Source organism: Phragmites australis, chromosome 2, assembly GCF_958298935.1.
Source record: "Phragmites australis chromosome 2, lpPhrAust1.1, whole genome shotgun sequence".
NCBI lineage: Eukaryota > Viridiplantae > Streptophyta > Magnoliopsida > Poales > Poaceae > Phragmites > Phragmites australis.
In genome coordinates this window covers 51,366,571-51,388,671 of record NC_084922.1, presented here as the reverse complement: position 1 = coordinate 51,388,671, position 22,101 = coordinate 51,366,571, and the positions used below count along the sequence as shown (strand labels likewise).

Genomic DNA, 22,101 nt, shown 5'->3' with positions numbered 1-22,101 from the left:
GAAAGAGTAGGTTGGCATGTTTGCTTTGGTTTTGCAGTTTTGGTGTGTGAAATGGACTCGTTGCTTTCAACAATGAACTGGTTAAGAGGAAATTAACAGTGAGAATGGCGTACGTCATGCATTGCCGTTGCTCATGCGGGGCCGGACATGCCGCGTGCAGCGGGTAGGTACGTAGCTCCGTAGCTGGACTGGACTGGTGTGTAGCGTACCACCGTAGGCGTAGAGTAGAGTAGCTTGGCTCTTGGTGCAGTCAGTCCTGCGCCTGCCAGCCCCAAAAGTAAAATAACAAAGGCTGCAATTGCTAGTCCTTTTTTTCGCCTCGAGATCACCGCGCACGCACACAGTTGCTCGGATCCAGCGGCCCGGCCTGCCGGTCCCGCGCGCGTGCCAGTCTGCCTGCCAGAGCAACAGGGGCAAAACAGAAGGGAACAGAGCTGCATCGATGCATTCATCGCAGCGCAGTATTTGTGATCCAGTCAGTAGCCGTCCACCAAGCCGTATCGTAGTTTGCAGCGTGGGGAATGGAGGAGACGAGGCCGAGCTGAGAGAGAGAGAGAGAGGAGACAAGGAGGACCCATCTGTCTGCAGTCACTGCACACCATCTGCTCTCTGCTCTGCTCTGCTCCGCTATCACCACCACTTCCTCCAATCCTCTCTTGCTCTGCTCCCCATCTCATTCTCCGTTTCACTCCTCCATCTCGCTGGCCCGCTCTGGCAGTCCAGCTCCATAAATCTAGCCACATTTTCACCAGAGGGCAGAGGAGAGACACCCGTGCCAAGGTAGATCAATATAGCAGGTACAGTACAGGATGGAGGACGAGAGGTGGAAGCTGTCCAAGAAGGGGCGGAGCAGATCCGGCAGGGCACACATCATGGACGGCGCCGGGAGCAGCAGCAGCAGCGCCACCGTGCTCAGCCGGAGCTACTCGGCCAGCGTGTGCAACACCAGGACAGGCGCCGCCACCGGCAGTAGCAGCAGCAGCAGCAGCAGCTCTCAAGGACAAGGGCAGGGGCAGGGGCAGCAAGGGTCGTCAGCGCGGCTGTCCAAGAAGTGCGTGGAGACGGTGAAGGAGCACCGAGCGCGCTTCTACATCGTCCGCCGCTGCGTCTCCATGCTCGTCTGCTGGCGCGACTACTAGCCACACCGGCCGCCGGCCCGGGCATCCATGAGACCATGATCCGCCCGTCCATGTAGCTATAAGATGGAGCTAGCTAGCTGAGTCTCTCTCCACCTCAATCCATTCATCTCCTTGCATTGTTCTTTGCTTCCTAATTTGTTTCTTGCTTTTATTAATCTGTGTATGTACATAAGTATAAGGGGAGGCGAGAAGTAAGGGATCGAGCTGATCTGAGCATTTGAGCAGGGGAAGCTACATCTCTTCTTCTTTTTCCCCCTTCTATGTATCCCCATTTTTGGAGCTGGGGCTCTTTGATTGTGCTGCATGCTGTTTTTGAGGGAGAAGATTCTGAATGTTACTCTAATCAGTGATTATTTATTATTGTTCCCCTGATTACATGGCAATTAAAGGGAGTAGAAAGCAAACAAGCAAGCTGGTTCTTGTTAATTGTGTTCCTTTTGCATTTGACCGGCCGGAGCAAAGACTGTATGGATCAGCATGCAGGAGAAATGTTTTGGACCAATATAGAAATGTAATCGATACTGGTCCTTGCTAGAAGAAGTGGAGCGTCGTCAATTGACTAGTAGATGTAGACGCACGTTGTGTTTGCAGCAGCATTGTGGATGCATGCATGGTCCCCGGCCGGCGCGACCATCCTGATTCCTCAAGAAGGCATGCAAGAAGCAGAGCAATTTGCCATCGCCGGCCCATCCCATGTGTGCGCTCGCTGCGTAGACCAAATGTCGTCGTCCCACTCGGTGCACTTGATCACTCACTCATTTATTGAATAATAAAATCTCATAAAAATCTTTTTAAACAAAACTCTATAGAATTTACTTTCTCACCTGGCTATTAGCCAACCGATGCATGCATGGCAGCATCCATCAGTCACATCTGCACCGCACGCATGCATGTGCGACCGACCGGCCATTTCCATATCTCTTGCTGGTAATCATGACTGATTAGTACTTTGTACTTCCTCTATTTCATAATATCTATTTATGATCTCGTAGTATCTATCTCAAATTATATATTTATTGCGGTAACTAAGGATGCTTTATAGTCTATTTTTCTGCTACGTTCTTAAGTGCATGTATATATTTACTTTTAACGTTAGTGAGTTACTTGCTCTCATCATTACATTGATTAGAGATAATATGATCATCTTACTATATTTTTTCACTTGATTTTAGTATTTTTTAGTTTGTATGTATTGATGGGTGTGGACAAATATTACGAAACGGATAGAGTACTAATTAAGTATCTTGCAGTAGCTGATTAGTTAGCGATGGTTATTTGGGCACACACTTATATATCGTGCATCCATGGCTCTATCGATTTGTACCAAATGAAACTGACCGACCGAACAATCAAAGCCTAGGCGCGCAGCATGCATGCATGCATTCTGATACGGATTCTGACAAAATAAATTAAAATATATTTTAATTTATATGTGATGAGCGATTGATAAGATTGAATTTAGCTGGTTGATTTGTGGGATTGTATAAATATATTTATGTACTGCAATTATAATCATGACTAACTAAATTTATATAAGAAATGGAGTTAATGTGCTTGTCTCTGAGTCTAAAAAAATTAGACACGCCAGATAGTCCGATGTCTGAGATTTTGATCTCACTGGATAATACTGCACTCAGATAGTATACATGTTGGAGCATTTCAAACTAGAGTGAAATACAAAGTGTACGCCGGATAGTCCGACGATCGGCATTGTGAATATTGAAGTATTTCTTGTAGAAAGGTTGCAAATCGGCTCTGGTAGATTAACATGCGTCGGATGGTACAGCGATGTTGGGTATGAACGCTAGAGAGATCGTTGAAGCTTTTCCTGCAAAGAGACTGTAGAATAGCTCTGGGGTGAATGCTACTTGCTGGATGGTCAGGTGATTGTGTGAACAGAACGTGTGTCGGACTGTTTCTTGCAGAGAGGGTCGAAAGTTGGCCAGTCTGATGATTTGTACACGCTATATTGTCTGACGCTCAGATGGTGTACATGTCGGGACATCTGGCATTCATATTTTCTCTGAGATGTGCTTTGAACTGATAATTCTAATTTTCAGCTAATTGAAGATAGAGTTGGGATATGTGTTTGCTTGTCTCATGTTGTGTAGGTGATAGATGTAACTTAGCGACTAACGGTGGGAAGATCGATGCCAAACAGACTGTTTGATACCGAATGATCGAGAAGGCCAGACAAAGTCAAGGATAATTCTAATTGTGCATGTGGAGGTCAAGCAAAGTATAGAAAAAATGATGAAAACGGTATGTTGACAAAGTCAAGCGAAGGGTATACTGATGTAAGTGACAACGCAGTATGAAGGATTAGGAGCGGGAGAGATTTGCTGACGATCAAGATCGCAAAACAAAGTACACATGTCGATATCGAGATGCTTGCTTGAGGTGAAAGCAAGTGACGGCAAGTCACGCTTTGAGAAGCGTGTTAGACGGTTTCACAGTTTGACCTTAAAACCATGGAATAATGGAGGACACGTGGTATTATCGCGAAACTTGCGTTGAGACGAAGCTAAATCGTGAAGGCATCACTGGTCATGAAAGAAAATTGATTTTTACAAGAAATTAAGTACATGTTTACTACGATGTGCATCTCATTCTAATTTTGCTCTATTGGCTCTCCCGTTTTGTTGCGAATTTTTCATTTTTGATTGTAATTTTTTTAAAGATTGAATTTTCCACCTTAATAAGTTATTCTTCTTATTACTAGAGGTATTAAATTTATATATAAGTGTATAAAAATAGATTTTGAATTCTGTTACCTCTAAATAATTAATTTGAAGAGTTACTTATTTCGATGCTCTCTTATTTGGTTCTATTTTTTTTTCCGTCAAAGTTGTTATAGTGATACGCATAGGATGACTGTAAATAGATTCTAATGTTCATCTACAGGTGTCTGTTAACTGCATCGATCGCATCGCATGCAAAACGGAGAAGTGAGAAGCTACTCCAGATAACAAGACGACGACGGATCGGAGCTGCCTGCATGCTCGAATTGAATTGTATGTTTTGTAGAGAACGTATCGTACAATAACAGCCCATGTGAGGCTGAGCCGTTGAGGCCGGGCCGGCCGATGTATCGACGGGGTAGCTTGCATTGCATTGGCCACCTAGCTAGCTGACTGATGGGCAACTACGCGATCGATCGATCACTACGTACCTCCTCTTGTCTACTTATCTGATCATGCATCGATATGATCGATCGACATGACGACACCGTCCATCTATCGTCTATCGACCACGAGCATCAGATCATGGACAGATCGAGTACGTACGTACGTGTCTCTTGCTGATGGATCGAGGCCGCCATACATTCACGCTAGTTGAAAGATTTGTTTGTTTCAGCTGGAGATTGTGCAAAATAATCTGTAGATTGTGTATTGTAAAAAGCTAGATTGTAAAATTTAGATGGTAAAAATTGGATTATGTATTGTTACAATTTGGTGGAAAACAGATTGCTAGATTGTTATAATCTGAATGTTAGATTGTAACAATCCAGTTTTTATAAACAGGTTTGTTTTAGCTTTTAGATTATAATCATAATCCAACTTTTACAATCCAACTGTTTATTTCAACTTTTAAATTTTAATCACAATCTAGCTTTTACATCTAAAACAAACAGAGCCTAATTAGCTCACGCCTCCTAAGTACACGGAGAGATTTCAGGAGCCCGTATGAATACAACGGCCATGGAAATTAGAGGTGGGTTTTTACGATGAGATGGTTGAGGTGACAGATTTTGAGGGAGGCTGAGGATGATGACCGAACCAGAGGTAAGCAACTGCTTGACGGTGCGGCGATACCGGTGTCACAGGCGAGCGGTGGACGGAGTTGGTGGTGGGGAGCTCGAGACAGACAGAAATTCAAATCAATAAAAGCTAGCTAGCTTGAACAAGTACAGCGTGTGATTATATTGTACTACCGTGCGTGCAATATTGCCATCATACGCACATGGAATTATTAGCCAGGCACTTAATTTCTGTAGCTAATGATCCATACGATGGATCGATATATATATATCATTATTATATCCCCACGATCCCTCGCTCACTCCACCTGGGTATCGATCTCTCACATCGAGTTCTCAGCATGTACAGATGGATCAGCACCCGTACGTCTGCTTGCAATCAATGCAAGAGCATCACTTTTAAATTTGTATGTATATATATGCCTGAAATTCATTTCATCGATTATATATGCAAACATGCAGGTTAAACTGAGATATGCGTCTATCAACAAATAATCTTTGCTTAGTTTTCGCAAAAAGAAAAAAAAATCTTTTGTTACTAGTAGCTAGCTGCCATGCACATCTATTCCCATCTGACTTTAACTGTTTTTCTGATCAATCATGCAAGCATTGTCGATCTATATTGCTATTAATCTACAGTTAAAGCACGCATCGCATAATACATGCCCGGTCCAGCTGCGCGGTAAGTTTGCTTTAGTTCGAATCAAATCCACCCAAAAGGGCCGGCTCCACTCCACATTGAGTTGTTTTGTGTTGGGCCCGCGCCTCTTGCTATTCATGAATATCTATATTGATCAAATTAAACATTCTCGCTCTACTCATCTCCTGTACAACGAGGCCCCATGCATGGTATTTCGAGAATTTTTTTGGTTGATTTGGGGCTCTATATAGTAGCCATTCTTTTTAATTTGTTGTGTTGGAAAAATAACAGAATCTGAATTAGTAACCAGCGGGGTTACCGGCAGAAAATTATAAATACGATTTGTTGCAAACCGATACTTGTCATGTTTTGCTATTCATAGTCCCCGTGCTCCTTGCGGGATAGATATATAGTAGGAGTAGGTAGGAAGGAGAGGATCCAAGGAGGAGCACAGAAAAAGGAAAAAAGAATGGGCTTCAGTGACCAGTGTGTCAGGATTGGGTCAGGTCATTTTTGCAGCAAGACTAGTGTGTGCAATTGCATGCAGGATTACCTCACCTCGCCACCATTTGCTAATCGGAATGGAATGGAAGGCGACTTTTCTTCTCCGGGCAAAAGGCCAACAACTTCGGAATGGAATTCACTCCACGAGTTCGTGCTTGAAGTATTCGGAGCCCAACTGACCATGTAACTTACATATTTACCAACGCTACCGAAGTGATGGAGGAACAGGGGGACCTGTTTATATATTCATCAGGAGTTGACATGGCTCTTGTACTACACACAACATGCATGCATGTACAACTACAAACCTCACTCGGCATTCTTCTAGAAATTTAATTAAAACATAAACGTCTATGTCTATTCGAGGGAGGTTGAACTCATGAACCGCTAAAGTCTAAGTAGTCGGCGAATAAACTAGTGCTTAATTTGAAGATATATATACCACGAGAGGAAGAGGAAGAGGAAGAGGAAGAGGAAGTACGTACGCATCCCATTCATACATCTCCATGAGATTGTAGTACAACCCTCGCCAAGTCAGCACTTGTACTGCATAGGAGTAGCCATACAACTGGGAATGAACAAGAGCAGTTTCCAGTGCTTGCTGTCTGCAGTCACCTACTGTGTACTAGTTTATCTCCCCTGCATACTTATTTTATCATTTAGCAGACTTGAACAATAATCGAAGCATTTTATATTAAGCATCTTATATTATCCAAAAGATGAGAAGAGAGGAGAGGAGAGGAGACGACAATATTATATATACATTCACGCTTCTCTCTCTCTCTTTCTCTTGTGCATGCGGGAAGAATTGAACTTGATTAGCCCAGAGCCACCATACCACCATGATCAGCATGAGGAAGACGTCGTCGGCGCTCCTTTGCACCCTGTTCCTCCTCTCTCTGACTCTGCTGTGCTTCCACCAGGCAAGCGCCCATGGCGGCATCCACGACGGCCACGAGGACGCTCCGGCGCCGCCCGTCCAATGGGTGGTCAACCTGCGTTCCAAGGGCCTGGTCGCCGTCAAGGTGTGGTGCCTGGTCATCCTGTTGGTCTTCACCTTCCTCGGCGGCGTGTCCCCCTACTTCTACCGCTGGAACGAGGCCTTCGTCCTCCTCGGCACGCAGTTCGCCGCCGGCATCTTCCTTGGGACCTCGCTCATGCACTTCCTCGCCGGATCCACCTCCACCTTCAGGGGCCTCACCAAGAGCCACTACCCATTCTCGTACATGCTCGCCTGCGTCGGCTTCCTGCTCACCATGCTCGCCGACTGCGTCATCGTCGCTGTCGCGCGCAGGAACCGCGACAGAGTCGATGGGGCCGATGAATCTGGACAGGGCCGTAGCAAGGAGGACGGCAGCGGCGGCGCTGACGCGGCGCACCACCCGATGTTCGTGAGGACCTCATCCTTCGAGGACGCCATCCTGCTCATCGTCGCGCTCTGCTTCCACTCCGTCTTCGAAGGGATCGCCATAGGCGTCTCAGGTACAAGTATATATATATATATAGAGAGAGAGAGAGAGTTCCAATCGATGTGTCTGCAAATTTTCTTCCACAATTAATTACACTGCTGCAACGCACCCCTTATTATCTAGTAGCGGGCAAGTGCCGCATTTCTGCCTCGGGGAAAATATTTTCACGAAACATTTCATCACATTTTATGCGTGAACATTATGCAATTCAATACTATCTGAAATGAATCGCTTGTCATACCTTTATTCATATACTTGAGATTACTATTTGTCCATGCAAATTGCAAGAAATATATCTAAAGAACAGATGCACGATTATGTAGTCTCCTCCCTAATTGATACTACCTATTTCTGCTCTTGATTTTCAGAAGAAAAAAACCCACAGTACAAAACAATTGATTTGGCAGCTGCTACTTAGAATTTCGAGTTTCGTGTGTACACTTTTGGTACAATCAGTAAAATTTTACACTTAAAGAGCATTAATTATTTTCTTGAAAGAAATTCATCTCCGGTCCATTAAGCTGCACCACATAACATTGTGCACTTTGAATGTCCAGAAGTCTAACACAAATTACTACTCCTACTACCGGCACAAGCATTGCAAGATGCATCACTAAAGCAAATTCTGTACTTTAATTAATTGTTTCTCATGATTTTCTTTTTAAAAAGAAGGATAACTTTTTCCTTAGGAAACTAGTACTTTGCGCATTTTATGCGTCGATAATAAATTAATTAACCAGTATGTTTCCGGGCACCTAAATTACAAGCGCCTATCGATCATGTATGCAAGTGGTGACGTACGTGCAGCTCTAGAGTGAATAATGCACGGTTAATAAGATGCATGCATGGCAAGAAAATTGATGAAAAAACTGCAGCAACGAAGAGCGACGCGTGGCGGAACCTGTGGACGATCGGGCTGCACAAGATCTTCGCGGCTGTGGCCATGGGCATCGCGCTGTTGCGCATGGTCCCGAAGCGGCCGTTCCTGATGACGGTGGCCTACTCGCTGGCTTTCGCGGCGTCGAGCCCCGTGGGTGTGGGCATCGGCATCGGCATCGACGCCACGGCAGAGGGTCGTGTGGCGGACTGGATTTACGCTATCTCCATGGGGTTCGCCACGGGGGTGTTCGTCTATGTCGCCATCAACCACCTCATGGCCAAGGGCTACCGCCCCCAGGAGCCCACCCGTGTGGACCGCCCCATCTTCAAGTTCCTCGCCGTGCTCCTCGGCGTTGCAGTCATGGCTATTGTCATGATCTGGGACTAGACTCATCATCCACTTACGGATCGACTCATCCGGCCTATTTGGATTATTTCATGCTTCCTTGCATTGCATGCTTGTTGATGTCTGCCTGCCTGCTAATAAGGCTATGCATTAGGATTAATGGCTATTGTCATGTATGGCCTTGCATTGCAGTCATGGCTATTGTCATGTATGGCCTGGTCGAATTTTCAGTTGTGTGTGATCTCAAATTGTTCGATCTTTTTGGGTCATGAATTCTTGTTATATACTATGTGGGCGTGATTAATTATGAAACTATAGTCGTGCGGAATACTATTTGAGATAAATAAAGCCGCCAGATGCTGATTGGTTTGGTTTGTTAACATGTGTGTCATATTACTGTATCTTTTAAGATCCTCTGGTTCATATTACTAGTAGCTTATGATTAGAGTACACGAGTATACACGTCTACCATGAATCCATAAAATTGATGAATCTACTAAATTTAATTAGTGTTATTTTGATCAAAGATAACATAGAGAGGAGAAATTGGCAAGGAAGAGAAAAATGTTGCTTCTATAGTAGTAATGAAACTAATCAACATTTATTCTTGATAGTTATTTTGCCAAATTTATTTGGAGGATGATACAAATTACTTTTTACTTTTGGTTTACATCCACCTAGCAGTGTATCTATATGTTTGGTTCATGGCTAAATGAGATTGATGTAAATCTAATAAACTATTTTTTGTTTGGGCATGTGCTTTATGTTGGGATTTTGACTTAGCCGAAATGATGTGATTTTGATAAGGAAATAGCTTGTGTTCAGAACTACTTATTGGATTCATTTCTAAGCCTGCGATGCTGTAGAGGGACAGGCATGGGCTGGATTTTTTTTTTTATTTCAATTACTCAAACCGCTGGGTTTTTATTTAGTATAAAAAAGATGGATGTGGATGAAAAGTATTCTCCATGTCATCTCAAGATTGTACAGCCGTTCGATTTGGGCTTGGACGAATATAAACTCCCAGATGGATCCTACCCGCACAAAATATCAGTTGAGTCCTTCCACAAACGTTGATTTCACATTGGCCATCCATGCGAGGCTCTTTGAGTTTTATGGATAATTAAGATCCGAGTAGTGTGGCTTGCAACCCATTCCCTCTCCTTCCCTCACACCAGCCCGCACAATCCCCATGCTCCTACGCTGCCACCGCCATTGTCCCTCTCTCCACTAGCCACCCCTCTCACATGCATGCGCCGTCTCCGTGCCACGCGGTGGTGGCAACGTCCTCTTGGTCACGCTCCTCCACCCGTCGTCTGCACCTCCGCGGCCAGCGTCATCGCAGAGGCCATGCCATTGATCCAAGCTCTTGGATGTTGCGTCCGAGAAGGCGGGAGTCACTACTTGAAAAAAAAAACATCGATGACCAATAATAACCTTCATGTGATCACGTTATTAATGAGTCGTCATTAGTATCGGACCACGATCTGTATGAGATCACAGATGACAAGTCATGTATAACTGTGACCCATCACTGATTTGCGTCTTCCATAAGCTGGGGAAAAAGATATAAGTGACGGTAAACTTTTCACCTGTCACTTAAGTGAATACATATGTGAGAAAGTTTTTTACCCATCACTTATGTGTAGATTGCTCTACAGGTTTGTCCTGTTTTCTAGCTGCATCCTGGAGCATACCCAGGTTTTGGCAACTGTCTTCTCCCTGCAAACAACAATATAATACGTCCAAATTCATATCGACAAACACATTTATATAATAACTCACTTCATCACAGAATCACAAAAAGTTTCAATTAATTTGTCACAAAATCGCAAAGGTTACAAAGTTACAATCAATTCATATTACATAAAGAGCTCACAACATAGGGTTTCTATAGTGTAACTTGTTATGTGGGTTGGTGACTTCAGACATCATGAACTCAGCGATATGTTGTCGAATCTACGGGAGTGCACTGACGTTGAAAAAACAAACCTGATAATCCTATATAATTTGACGTGTAACTAATATCATGTTGTCGGTGAATCAGGAACCAGGGGTCCCCGAATCCCGAGGTCAGGCTAGCAGTTTGCCACGTGGCGCCTTCCCGCGGGGATCATCTTCACGAGATACGAAAAGACTAAGTCCCGGGAGGGGGTGCTCGGGGCCATGAACAGTAGTCCCCAAGTACCCGAGTTCCCTGATGATCTGCAGACCAAGTGCCGGGAAGAGAGTGCTCGGGGTCATGAACAGTGGCCCTTGAGCACCCAAGTCCCCCGACGACCAGAAAAACCCAGTACCGGGAAGGGTGTGCTCGGGGCTGCGAACAGTGGCCCCCCGAGCACCCGAGTACCCCGAGGACCCAAGGAAGGTAGTTCCGGGAGAGAGTGCTCGGAGCTACGAACAGTGGCCCCCGAGCACTTGGTTCCTCGAGGATCGAACAGTCGATTCCGGGAGAGAGTGCTCGGGGCCGTGAACAGTGGCCCCCAAGCACTCGGTTCCCCGAGGACCGAGAGAGGGCATTTTCGGGAGAGAGTGCTCGAGGATGTGAATAGTGACCCCCGAGCACTCGGTTCCCCGACGACCTAAGAAGTCATTCGTCGGTGGCCCCCACAGGGGTCCAGCGGTGAGGTGTCAGCCAGTGAAAGGCCCGATGCTGCATTTAAGAGGGCGCGTGGCCTGTCACCCCCAACTGCTCCTGCCACGCTCGGTGTCAGTTCCTGCCACATCCTGGCAGGAGGGCGTGGGGACATTTAATGCACGGGTCCCATCCCGCGTCATCCGGCACGTCTCGGGATAGCATCGCAAGGCCCAAGACACCCCGCCTGCCACCCTGCTGTGTCAGGCGAACAAGACCGGACGGGCACGCCGGGCTGCTCTGTCGCTGCCCGGTGGGCCCTCTCCACGGCGCCCGTTGCCAACGCCATCATGACGATCAAGACAGGGCGGGGGTGCGTTTTCAACCCCCCGTCACTTCGCGCAGCAACCTATGATGACTGCCTTTCCATTTATGGTGCCTTGGAACTCGTGCCCTCCCTTTCGGGGCACGTTACCGTCGACGAGTATTTAAGAGAGCCGGCGGGCACGGACAAAAGAGAAGTTTTTAGAGAGGTCTCGGATACACATTCTCAGAGGCTGAAGAATCCAGAGCGAAGACAGAAAAACACCTTAGTACAAGCACAGAAGCTGAGGCCACCGAAGAACAAGGAGCCTGAAGCTCTAGAATAGACAAACATTCTTGTAACCGGTAACATCCCTGAGGGACATTCTCAGGGCATTTATAGCATCCACACAGGAGTAGGGTATTACGCTCAGTGCGGCCCGAACTCGTCTAAAAATCCTTCCAGTGCATTTACTGTATTCTGCATTAGATCATTCCATCCCACCTGCCATCGTATTTACACCCATTTATTTCTCCCACAAACATATTCAGAATCATCCCCCGGCCGAATCTCAAAAAGGGGTTCCTCCGGATCCCAGCGATAGGAGTTCACCCTCCGATAGCTGGCGCGCCAGGTAGGGGGGTTGCATCCCAAAATTTGTTTATTTTTTCTTGCAGAACCTGAGACCACCAAAGAACAAGGAGCACGAAGCTTTAGGATAGACAAACAATCTTGTAACTGGCAACATCCCTGAGGGACATTCTCAGGGCATTTATACCATCCACACAGGAGTAGGGTATTACGCTCAGTGCGGTCCGAACCTGTCTAAAAATCCCTCCAGTGCATTTACTGCATTCTGCATTAGATCATTCCATCCCACCTGTCATCGTATTTACACCCATTTATTTCTTTCGCAAACATATTCAGAATCATACTCCCGGCCGAATCTAAAAAGGGGTCCCTCCGGATCCCAACGATAGGAGTTCACCCTCCGACACATGTTATCATAAAATTAAATTAATTACTAAAATTAGATATGAGTAATATTGTATTGAATTTATATCGAAAGATTTAATATCTTTCCTCAGATAGTAAAGAGTATATAAGTACATAACATAGAATCCGTAGGCTAGTGCAAGACTTACGATATAGAATCCGCAGGTTAGTGCGAGACTTACAACTGCTTAAACGAACATTAATGTTATCTCTGGATTTAACGAACATTGTTATCTCTGGATTTTTGGTGCAAGACTTCTAATAGATTAGATAAATTGGTTTGTGGTTAGTCTACTCGCTAATGCACGGTCACTGCTTAACCCGAATGATGTGACTTACAACTCTATTTATTTTGTGCTAAACCGGTGTATGCTTCTTTGTTATATATGAGCCGCTAGCTGTAGTGGTGTGTCTATGTTTTCCATGTACTAAAGGTTTGGCGCTTCATCTAGGAGATCACTGAGTGGAGAAAACATGCTGCAAAGTTTCCATATACTAAATATTTGGCGCAGTCCTGAATTTCTTAGCTTACCGGCAGTGCGATGTTCTACTTTCCATACTATAATTATCAGTCTAATATAAAGAATAGCTGTAATTTTGCTGGACCTTCGGTTTCATGTGTGTGCACATAACTATTTGTCTTTTACAGTACTGTACTTATCATGCCTTCAAGAAAGGATGAACCCTTCGAAAGCAGCAGCTTAGGCCATCCTGTAAGGGAGGACTCGCTCATGGATCTTCGGGAGCGGCAGCAAGTATGGGTCTTCAGCAACAGTTGCACTCCCATGCTTTATATCCCTACACGTTTTTTATTTTTTTGCAAAAGAAAATTTGCCACTAGTAGGCTTTAAACCTGGTACGTACGTGCAGGTGGGTAATGATATTACAACACTGATAACTGATGTCTTTGGGACTTATATTGTTTAGAAGGTATGGGGGATCAATGAGTGTTTGTCAATGAGATAGAGCACTCCTTTTTTACCTGTCTAACCATAACCATTGGAACAGTTCTTTGAGTTTGGGAGCACAGCCCAGATAAAGGAATTGTCTGACCAACTAATTGGGCGTGTCTTATCACTTAGCCTTCAAATGTATGGTTGCCGAGTTATACAGAAGGTGATGATCCCTTGAATATGTTTATTTCTGCTACAGTAAAATATTTGATAATGAATTAATTTTCATCTTAAAATGACGCTTCTAGATTGCTGCTTGTTAGGAGTAAAGCACGATAGGATTGAACACGAGATACGATTTTTACGTGGAAAACCCTTGCGGGAAAAAAAACACGAGCGTCAATCAGCGATCTTCACTATATCAGGGATGTGTACAATACAAGGGATTACAATGAGTCTCTCTCTCCTCCTTGCAGCTTACAAGATATATTTATAGGGGTGGACATATATGACTCGAGTCTAATACAGACCGTTCCGAAATATGGGCCGAAGGCGTCCCTCGTATGGCTCAACAAGAATTCGGATCACAATCCAACAAACTCCACCTTGAGACGAATTCCATCTTGTAGCAAATAAAGAATCATCAATGAACTCCCTTCAATAATAAATATTACCGACGCCAAAAGTCTTTAGAACTCAAACTGTAACACCAACTAAACTTGAGCATAGCTCAAATTTAGTAGCAGGAACTGGTTTTGTCATCATATCAGCAGGATTATCATGAGTGCTTATCTTGCATATTTTAATATCACCTTGAGCAATAGCATCTCGAATATAATGATATCTCACATCAATGTGCTTTGTTCTTTCATAAAACATTTGATCCTTTCTAAGGCAAATAGCACTATGACTATCACAGAATATATTAATGCAAGAATTATTTCCACAAAGCTCAATATACAAACTTCTCAGCCAAACAGCTTCTTTGCATGCTTCAGAAATAGCCATATATTCAGCTTCAGTAGTTGATAAAGCAACAGTAGCCTGTAAACACGCTTTTCAACTAACAACACAACCACCAATGGTGCAAACATAACCTGTGAGAGATCTTCTCTTATCCAAATCACCAGCATAATCTGAGTCAACATAACCAACAAGTCCATCTTCAGATTTTCCAAACTGCAAACAAGCATTAGAAGTACCACGCAGATATTTGAAAATCCATCGAACAACTTTCCAATGTTCTTTGCCAGGATTAACCATAAATCTACTAACAACACTCAGTGCATGAGATAAATCAGTACGAGAGCAGACCATGGCATACATAAGTGAACCAACTGCACTAGAATATGGAACTCTAGACATGTACTCAATATCGAACTCTGACTCAAGACATAGAGCTGAAGATAATTTGAAATGAGCAGCTAATGGAGTACTCACTGGTTTTACATCATGCATATTGAAACGATGAAGGACCTTCTTAATATAACCTTGCTGACTAAGATATAACTTGCGAGCTTTCCTGTCTCTAATGATCTCCATGCTAAGAATTTTTTTTGCTGCACCTAAATCCTTCATTTCAAATTCATTACTTAACTGTGGCTATTTCTGATTCATCCTTTGCAGCAATCAACATATCATCGACATAGAGAAACAAATAAATAGCTGAACCATTAACAATCTTGAAATAGACACAGCTATCATAATCAGAACGCTTAAAGCCATTAGAGAGCATAAAGGAGTCAAACCTCTTGTACCACTGTCTAGGAGACTGCTTCAAACCATAAAGAGATTTCTTTAATTTACAGACAAAGTCTTTTTTTCCAGGAACAACAAAACCTTCAGATTGATCCATATAAATATCTTCATCTAACTCCCTATGTAAAAATGCAGTTTTAACATCTAATTACTCAAGTTTATAATCATGCATAGCAACATTACAAAGTAAAGTGCGAATAGAACTAAGTTTCACAACAGGGGAGAAGACATCATTATAATCAATCCTGGAATCTGGCTATAGCCTTTAGCAACCAACCTTGCTTTATACTTTGCTGCTTCATTAGGAGAAATACCCTTCTTTCTTTTGAAAATCCACTTGCAACGAATATGCTTCTTTTCTTTTGGCAATTTGACTAATTCTCAAGTACCATTCTTTTCAAGTGACTCCATCTCATCTTGCATTGCAGTCATCCAATTATTGCAATCAGCAGAAGTAATAGCCTCATTGTAATTAGAAGGTTCTACATTACCTTCAACTTCTTCTACACAACTCAAAGCATAAGCAACAATATTACACTCTCCAATTAATCTCTTGGGTGGATTAATTTGCCTTCTAAGCCTATCAACTGCAATAGAATGGTGTGTAGGCTGCACAACGGATGAAGAATGTGGAGCACTAGATGAATCATAATCAATAAATAAATTTTCAGCAATAGGTGTATCTTGGACAACGGTATCTGGTGTACTTTCTACATTAATAAAATGCTCCACATGCACACTAGAACTCTGCTGACTCTGAACAGGAGCATTTGGTAACATAGCAGATTCATTAAAGACAACATTCCTGTTAACCACTACCTTTTGTGTTGTAGGATTCCACAATTTATAACATTTAACACCATATTTATAACCAAGAAAGATGCACTTAACAGCTTTAGGCTCTAATTTACCATTATCAATGTGAGCATAAGCAGGACAAACAAAAACTCTCAATTCTGAATAATCAGCCTGAGAACCAGACCATACCTCAATTAGAGTTTTATTATCAATGGCAATATTGGGTGATCGATTAATAAGATAGCAAGCAGTGGAAGCGGCTTCAGCCCAAAAACGTCTATGCATACTTGCATTAGACAACATGCAACGGGCCCTCGAGATAATAGTTCTGTTCATACGCTCAGCTACACTATTTTGTTGTGGAGTACCAGGAACAGTGTAGTGCCTCGCAATACATTCAGACTTACAATATGAATCAAATTCATCAGAACAAAATTCCATCCCATTATCGGTGCGAAGTTTCTTTACCCTCTTTTCAGTTTGTCTTTCAACCATAACCTTCCACTCTTTAAATATTTTAAATGCTTCTGATTTATGCTTCAAGAAATAAGGCCAAACTCTTCTCGAGTAATTATCAATAATAGTTAACATATAACGAGAACTACCTAGTGAAGACCTACGAGATGGTCCCTATAAATCAGAATGCACATAATCAAGAATACCTTCTGTTGTATGAACCGAAGTGTTGAATTTCACCCCCTTATGCTTGCCAAAAATACAATGCTCATAAAATTTTAGCTTGCCGATACTATATCCATCAAGAATACCTCTGTTGCTTAATTCTGCCAAACCAAGTTCACTCATATGTCCAAGACGCATATGCCAAAGATTAGTAGCATCAGAATCTGCTAATGAATGTGAACTTACAGCGGCATCACCTGTGATTGTAGTGCCTCGGAGATGATATAAATTGGCAGACTTTAAATCACCTTTCATTACAATAAGGGAACCTTTTTTCACCTTCAAAATACTATCTCCACCTGACCAATCATACCCTTTATTATCAAGAGTACTCAAAGAAATAAGGTTCCTTTTCATACCTGGAACGTGCCTCACATCTGTCAAAGTTCTAACAATGCCATCATGCATCTTTATCATAATTGATCCAATTCTAACAATTGAATGTGGGTTGTCATCACCCATCCTAACAGAACCAGCATCTTGAACAGAATTATAAGTGGTGAACTAATCTCTATGTATGCATATATGAAAAGACGCAGCAGAGTCAATAATTCATTCATCACCACTACTAGCACATCCAGTAAAAGCAACGAGTGTCTCTCCATCAGAACTATTATCGGACGCAGCAACAGATGCTTTACCTTCTTCATTAGATTTACCTTTCCACTTTTCTTTATTCTTCAACTTGTAACATTCAGATATGTCATGATTATTTTTTTTTGCAATACCTGCAGAATTTTTCTTTGCCTCTGAACTTTGAACGACCCCTGTAACCGTTCAAACTTTTATATCTTTGGCTATTATACGAATTCTTCTCCTTTGTCCTGCCACGCATAATCAAACCTTCTCCATTGAAAATCGAGCCATCAGTAGACACTATCTGTTTCATCTTTTTCTTAGCATGCAAGGCCTCGTAAACTTCTTTCGAAGTAAGTGTATCATGACTGTATAATATGGTATCTCTGAAGTTTGCAAAAGAACTGGGTAATGAGCACAAAAGAATAAGACTCAAATCCTCATCATCATATTTTACCTCTATAGACTGTAAGTCAGCAACGATCTCCTTAAAGACCAAAAGATGATTCAACACAGAACCACCCTCCTGTAATTTGTGCGTGAACAACTTCATCTTCAGATGCATTTTACTGGTTAGATCCTTGGACATGCAGATCAATTCCAGCTTTAGCCATAAAGCAGCAGCAGTTTTGTCCTGCAAAATATTGTTAGATAAATGAAGATAAATTTGTGATAAATCCTTACGACCATTTCTCTTTTCTTCATCGGATGAAGACTTTTGATCCTTATTCCCAAAATTATCAAGCGTATCATCCAGATCAGTATGCGCAAGAATAGCCCGCATCTTTACTTCTATAGAGAAAACCTTATATTACGATCTAGCAACGGAATATCATATTTCACAGAAGCCATAGGTGTGTACGCGAAGCAATATCAATGAGAAGCAATATACAGTACTAAAAACCTAGTAAAACCTTGTGTGTGCGTGTAGCAAAAATTAGCTTGAAATTACTTTTCTTCTTCTCGGGACAGGACACGCAGACTTAAGGGCAAATCCTTTTTTTTATCTCCGAGATAGTACACGCACGTGGGACAGATGATCTCACCGTCTCGAAACAGCTGCCCTCCCTCTGTACGCGTGGTAGAGCGGTGACCTCGCCTGCGAACAGGAATCGGACGGAGACGAATCCGGCTAGGCGAAATCGGCGGCTACGAATCCGGCTGATAAGATCGAATGAGCGCACGAATTGGGCTTGGCGATGACAAATCCCACGCGCCAGGAAGAAGGGAGCGCACGATACGCAACGGGTCACGCGGCGGCGCGCAACAGTCAACGATGAAGATCTTTTACGATGTCGAAATCAATTCGGCGAAATCGAATCAGACGTCGGAAGAAACCGATTTATTTTTTTCTCGTTTCCCGTGTATTTGATCCGGCTCTGGTACCACTTGTTAGGAATAAAACACGATAGAATTGAACATGAGACACGATTTTTACGTGAAAAATCTTTACGAAAAAAAAACCACGAGCGCCAATCGACGATCTTCACTATATCAGAGATATGTACCATGCAGTGGATTACAATAAGTCTCTCTCCCCTCTTTGCAGCTTACAAGATATATTTATAGGGGTGGACATATACGACTCAAGTCTAATACGAACTGTTCTGAAATATAGGCCGAAGATGTCCCTTGTATGACCAATAAAAATTCGGATCACAATCTAACACTGCTATCTGCATCATTTTTGCGTAGCTGTACACCTGGCCGAATACTGCATCAATACATTCTAACATATGCAAATCGATGCCTTTAATTAGATAATTTCTTCATGTCTAGTGATAACAGATAGACAACAAGTTATGTCTGTACCAGCAAAACTCTCTAATCTGTGACAACACACAACTGCAAAATTCATCTTATGTGTAACCTTTAGTGATAAGTATGTTGTTCTGTGTTGTTGTCTCGATTTACACATTTTTGTTTATCTAAGTGCATATTGGATGGTTGCAGGCAACAGGCATGCTTGGTTTTATCCGTCTATGTGTGTGCATGGACAACAAATAGGAAGCCCTTACATGTGTATATATCACGTGAAGGGCTCACACGTGCGGGAATTAATATTTAACTGATGTCATGGATGATATTCATGCAGGCCATAGAAGTTGATTTAGATCAGCAGACTAAAATGGTTGCTGAGCTTGATGGACATGTGATGTGCTGTGTACACGATCAAAATGGGAACCACATTATTCAGAAATGCATTGAATGCATCCAACAGCATGCTATCCAGTTCATTGTTTCAATCTTCTATGGCCAGGTTGTGATGCTATCTACTCATCCGTATGGTTGTAGGGTCATACAGGTAAGCTTGTACTAGCACAACTATATTTTCAAGTGTATAGATATTATTTTGCACTTCCACTCACCTTATTGTTCAAATACATCGGATGCAGAGGGTACTGGAGCACTGTGATGATCCTAAAACTCAGCAGATAATGATGGATGAGATCCTCCAATCTGTTTGCTTGTTGGCTCAAGACCAGTACATTAACTATGTTGTGCAGGTCAGTGCCATCAGCATTGCTGCTAGTGTTTGTTATTGATGGTGGTATTTCTCCCAGTCAGTAGCCTTTGACTATATCTGTCTTGCAAACAAACTGTCGAATTTTCTCCCCACCTCATCAATTATTCACCTGTTAAAAGCTGGGTTCTATTGACCATTAATTTCTTGAAATAATGGTCTTTGCTTTTTAATGCAAAACACTAGCAATATGCTATGCCTAGTAAAGCTAATATTGCTCAACAATTACATGTTAATTTCCTAATACTGTTGAAGAGATGGGATCATCTGGTCCTTATGTTTGGGTGACCATGGCATGATGAAGATACATTTTGTGCACAATTTGTTCAGGCTGCGTTGAAATTTATGCAAAAAAAAATTATTTATCTGGACCGCACTCGATTGTGTTTTACCTAGGAGTTCAGGAGTAGTCAATTCAGTTGAATATGTTTTTCCTCTCCCCTCTCCCTTCTACCCCAGGTCAAATTTTTTGTATCAACGTTTCGAAACATTAAGGTAGTTGAGAAATAGTGATGGGTCATTCTGGGTGCGCAGTATGTAAGCTGAATCAGTGGAGTTCTTGTGCTGATCAACTTTTGGGGAGTAGTTCTGTAATCACATGCTTTGTCAAGATTGAAATATGGATGTGCTGAAGTTGAAGTTAGTAATTTTGGAAGTTACACAAGTAGGCATAATCACAGGGAGTATTGTCTTCCTTTAATAACCGCTGGTCAATACTTTGCAGATGTGCTATTATTGAGAAGCTGATTGGACAAATTGTACAAATGAGCCAGCAGAAGTTTGCTTCGAATGTCGTAGAGAAGTGCTTAGCCTTTGGGAATTCTGTGGAGCGCCAGATCCTGATAGGTGAAATGCTTGGAACCACTGATGAAAATGAACATCTTGACGTTTGTGTTCCTTAAGTTTCTTGATATGTTAAGTTATTTTTACACTCGGTTAAGTTCTGCAGTGTCTTTGGATTATTGGTCTGTTGGTCCTAATTCAGTCTCTTAACACAGTGAAGCAGATTGCTATTAGCCTGTTACTGAAGTGGTGTTTTACTTCTGTTTGTACTGTGAAGGTGATGATGAAAGACCAGTTTGCAAACTATGTAGTACAGAAGGTGTTAGAGACTTGTGATGATCAGCAGAGAGAGATGATACTCACAAGGATAAAAGCTCATCTGAACACACTGAAGAAATACACTTACGGAAAGCATACAGTGGCTCGTGTGGAGAAGCTCGTCGCAGCTGGAGGTATGGCCTGTTATCCACCTTCGACATAAGTGGTGTTTTATGTACCACTAGGATACCATTTACATATAGCTATCTGTTACTTATGGACACTCTTTTGTGTGCAGAAAAGCGACTTGGACTTCAACCATCGTGTGCCGCCTGAAGAGTAAGAAATCTAGTGTACAGCTAACAGTGGCTAGGTCTGCACTCCATCATGTTTTTCTATCTAAAACAACTTTGTGAGGCTATGGCCTCATTGTTGGAAATAGAAGAGTAGGAGCTAGCTTGCGCTGAGTGTACATTCTGTAGCCGAGGAACTAGCATAAGTGATACAAATCACGTGTTGCTCTGCTGTACAAATTTAGAAACAGAGAGTGAAAGAGAGCTGTTAACTATTTAAACTAAGGACGGTAGTACTTTATGTTGTGTTGTGTGTCGATAAAATGCCATGTTGTAACATAAACACAGATGCTTGCTAAGCTGTTTCTCAGTGAAGCTGGACCTATTAATCTCAGTTTCGCTTTTCCTGCGTTCTTAATGGTTGTTCTGTCCTTTTCAAAGTAGATCTTGCATCATTAGCATCTTCGACTTGAAGAAATTGATAAGAAACTCTTGTTTCTTTCTTTGATGATTCAGGAAGCTTTTGAACTGTATGTTTGTATGATATATGTTTGCAGCAGGGTGCACACTTTTTTAGAGTTTGTTTAGTTTGCGTTTAAGTTTAACACGCTTAAAGTTAGTTATGTTATATATTTTTAGATAATTATTTAGTTGATTATTATAACTATGGTAAGTTATACTTTGTTGTTCATTTAGTTTTTTTTAAGTAACTTTAGTACATTTATGGTTTAGCCGTACTTAACTAATCTTAGATGTGAATCAAATATGTCATTAGTTTTATTGCGATGTCCTGAATTATCAGAAAGAGCATAGGTTTTACTGTTCTTCAATGTTTCTTTTAAGATAATGTTATATTGTTGTAACCAAATACCCTTGCTGATTCTCGTAAAAACCTGAATCTATTTAATATTTTATACTGTGATGT

General features: G+C 42.4%; 3 protein-coding genes across 3 annotated transcripts; all 3 read left to right on the top strand.

Annotated features, from left to right (window-relative positions):
• The first annotated feature begins 518 nt into the window (after positions 1-518).
• LOC133910266 (small polypeptide ROTUNDIFOLIA LIKE 3-like) lies at positions 519-1,462 on the top strand. Its single transcript, XM_062352780.1, has one exon. It carries the CDS (start codon positions 810-812, stop codon positions 1,137-1,139), a length of 330 nt encoding a protein of 109 aa, XP_062208764.1. The 5' UTR covers positions 519-809; the 3' UTR covers positions 1,140-1,462.
• Positions 1,463-6,812: 5,350 nt separating this feature from the next.
• LOC133910265 (zinc transporter 1-like) lies at positions 6,813-9,006 on the top strand. The gene is made up of 2 exons (XM_062352779.1): positions 6,813-7,525; positions 8,388-9,006. Exons 1-2 carry the CDS (start codon positions 6,886-6,888, stop codon positions 8,777-8,779), a joined length of 1,032 nt encoding a protein of 343 aa, XP_062208763.1. The 5' UTR covers positions 6,813-6,885; the 3' UTR covers positions 8,780-9,006.
• A 4,268-nt stretch (positions 9,007-13,274) lies between these two features.
• Positions 13,275-21,372, top strand: LOC133908348 (pumilio homolog 2-like). The gene is given in 8 exon segments (XM_062350332.1): positions 13,275-13,367; positions 13,483-13,542; positions 13,621-13,728; positions 19,414-19,623; positions 19,715-19,825; positions 20,523-20,729; positions 20,903-21,077; positions 21,182-21,372. Coding segments are annotated over 8 exon segments (1,002 nt in total). The 3' UTR covers positions 21,220-21,372.
• Positions 21,373-22,101: the final 729 nt, after the last annotated feature.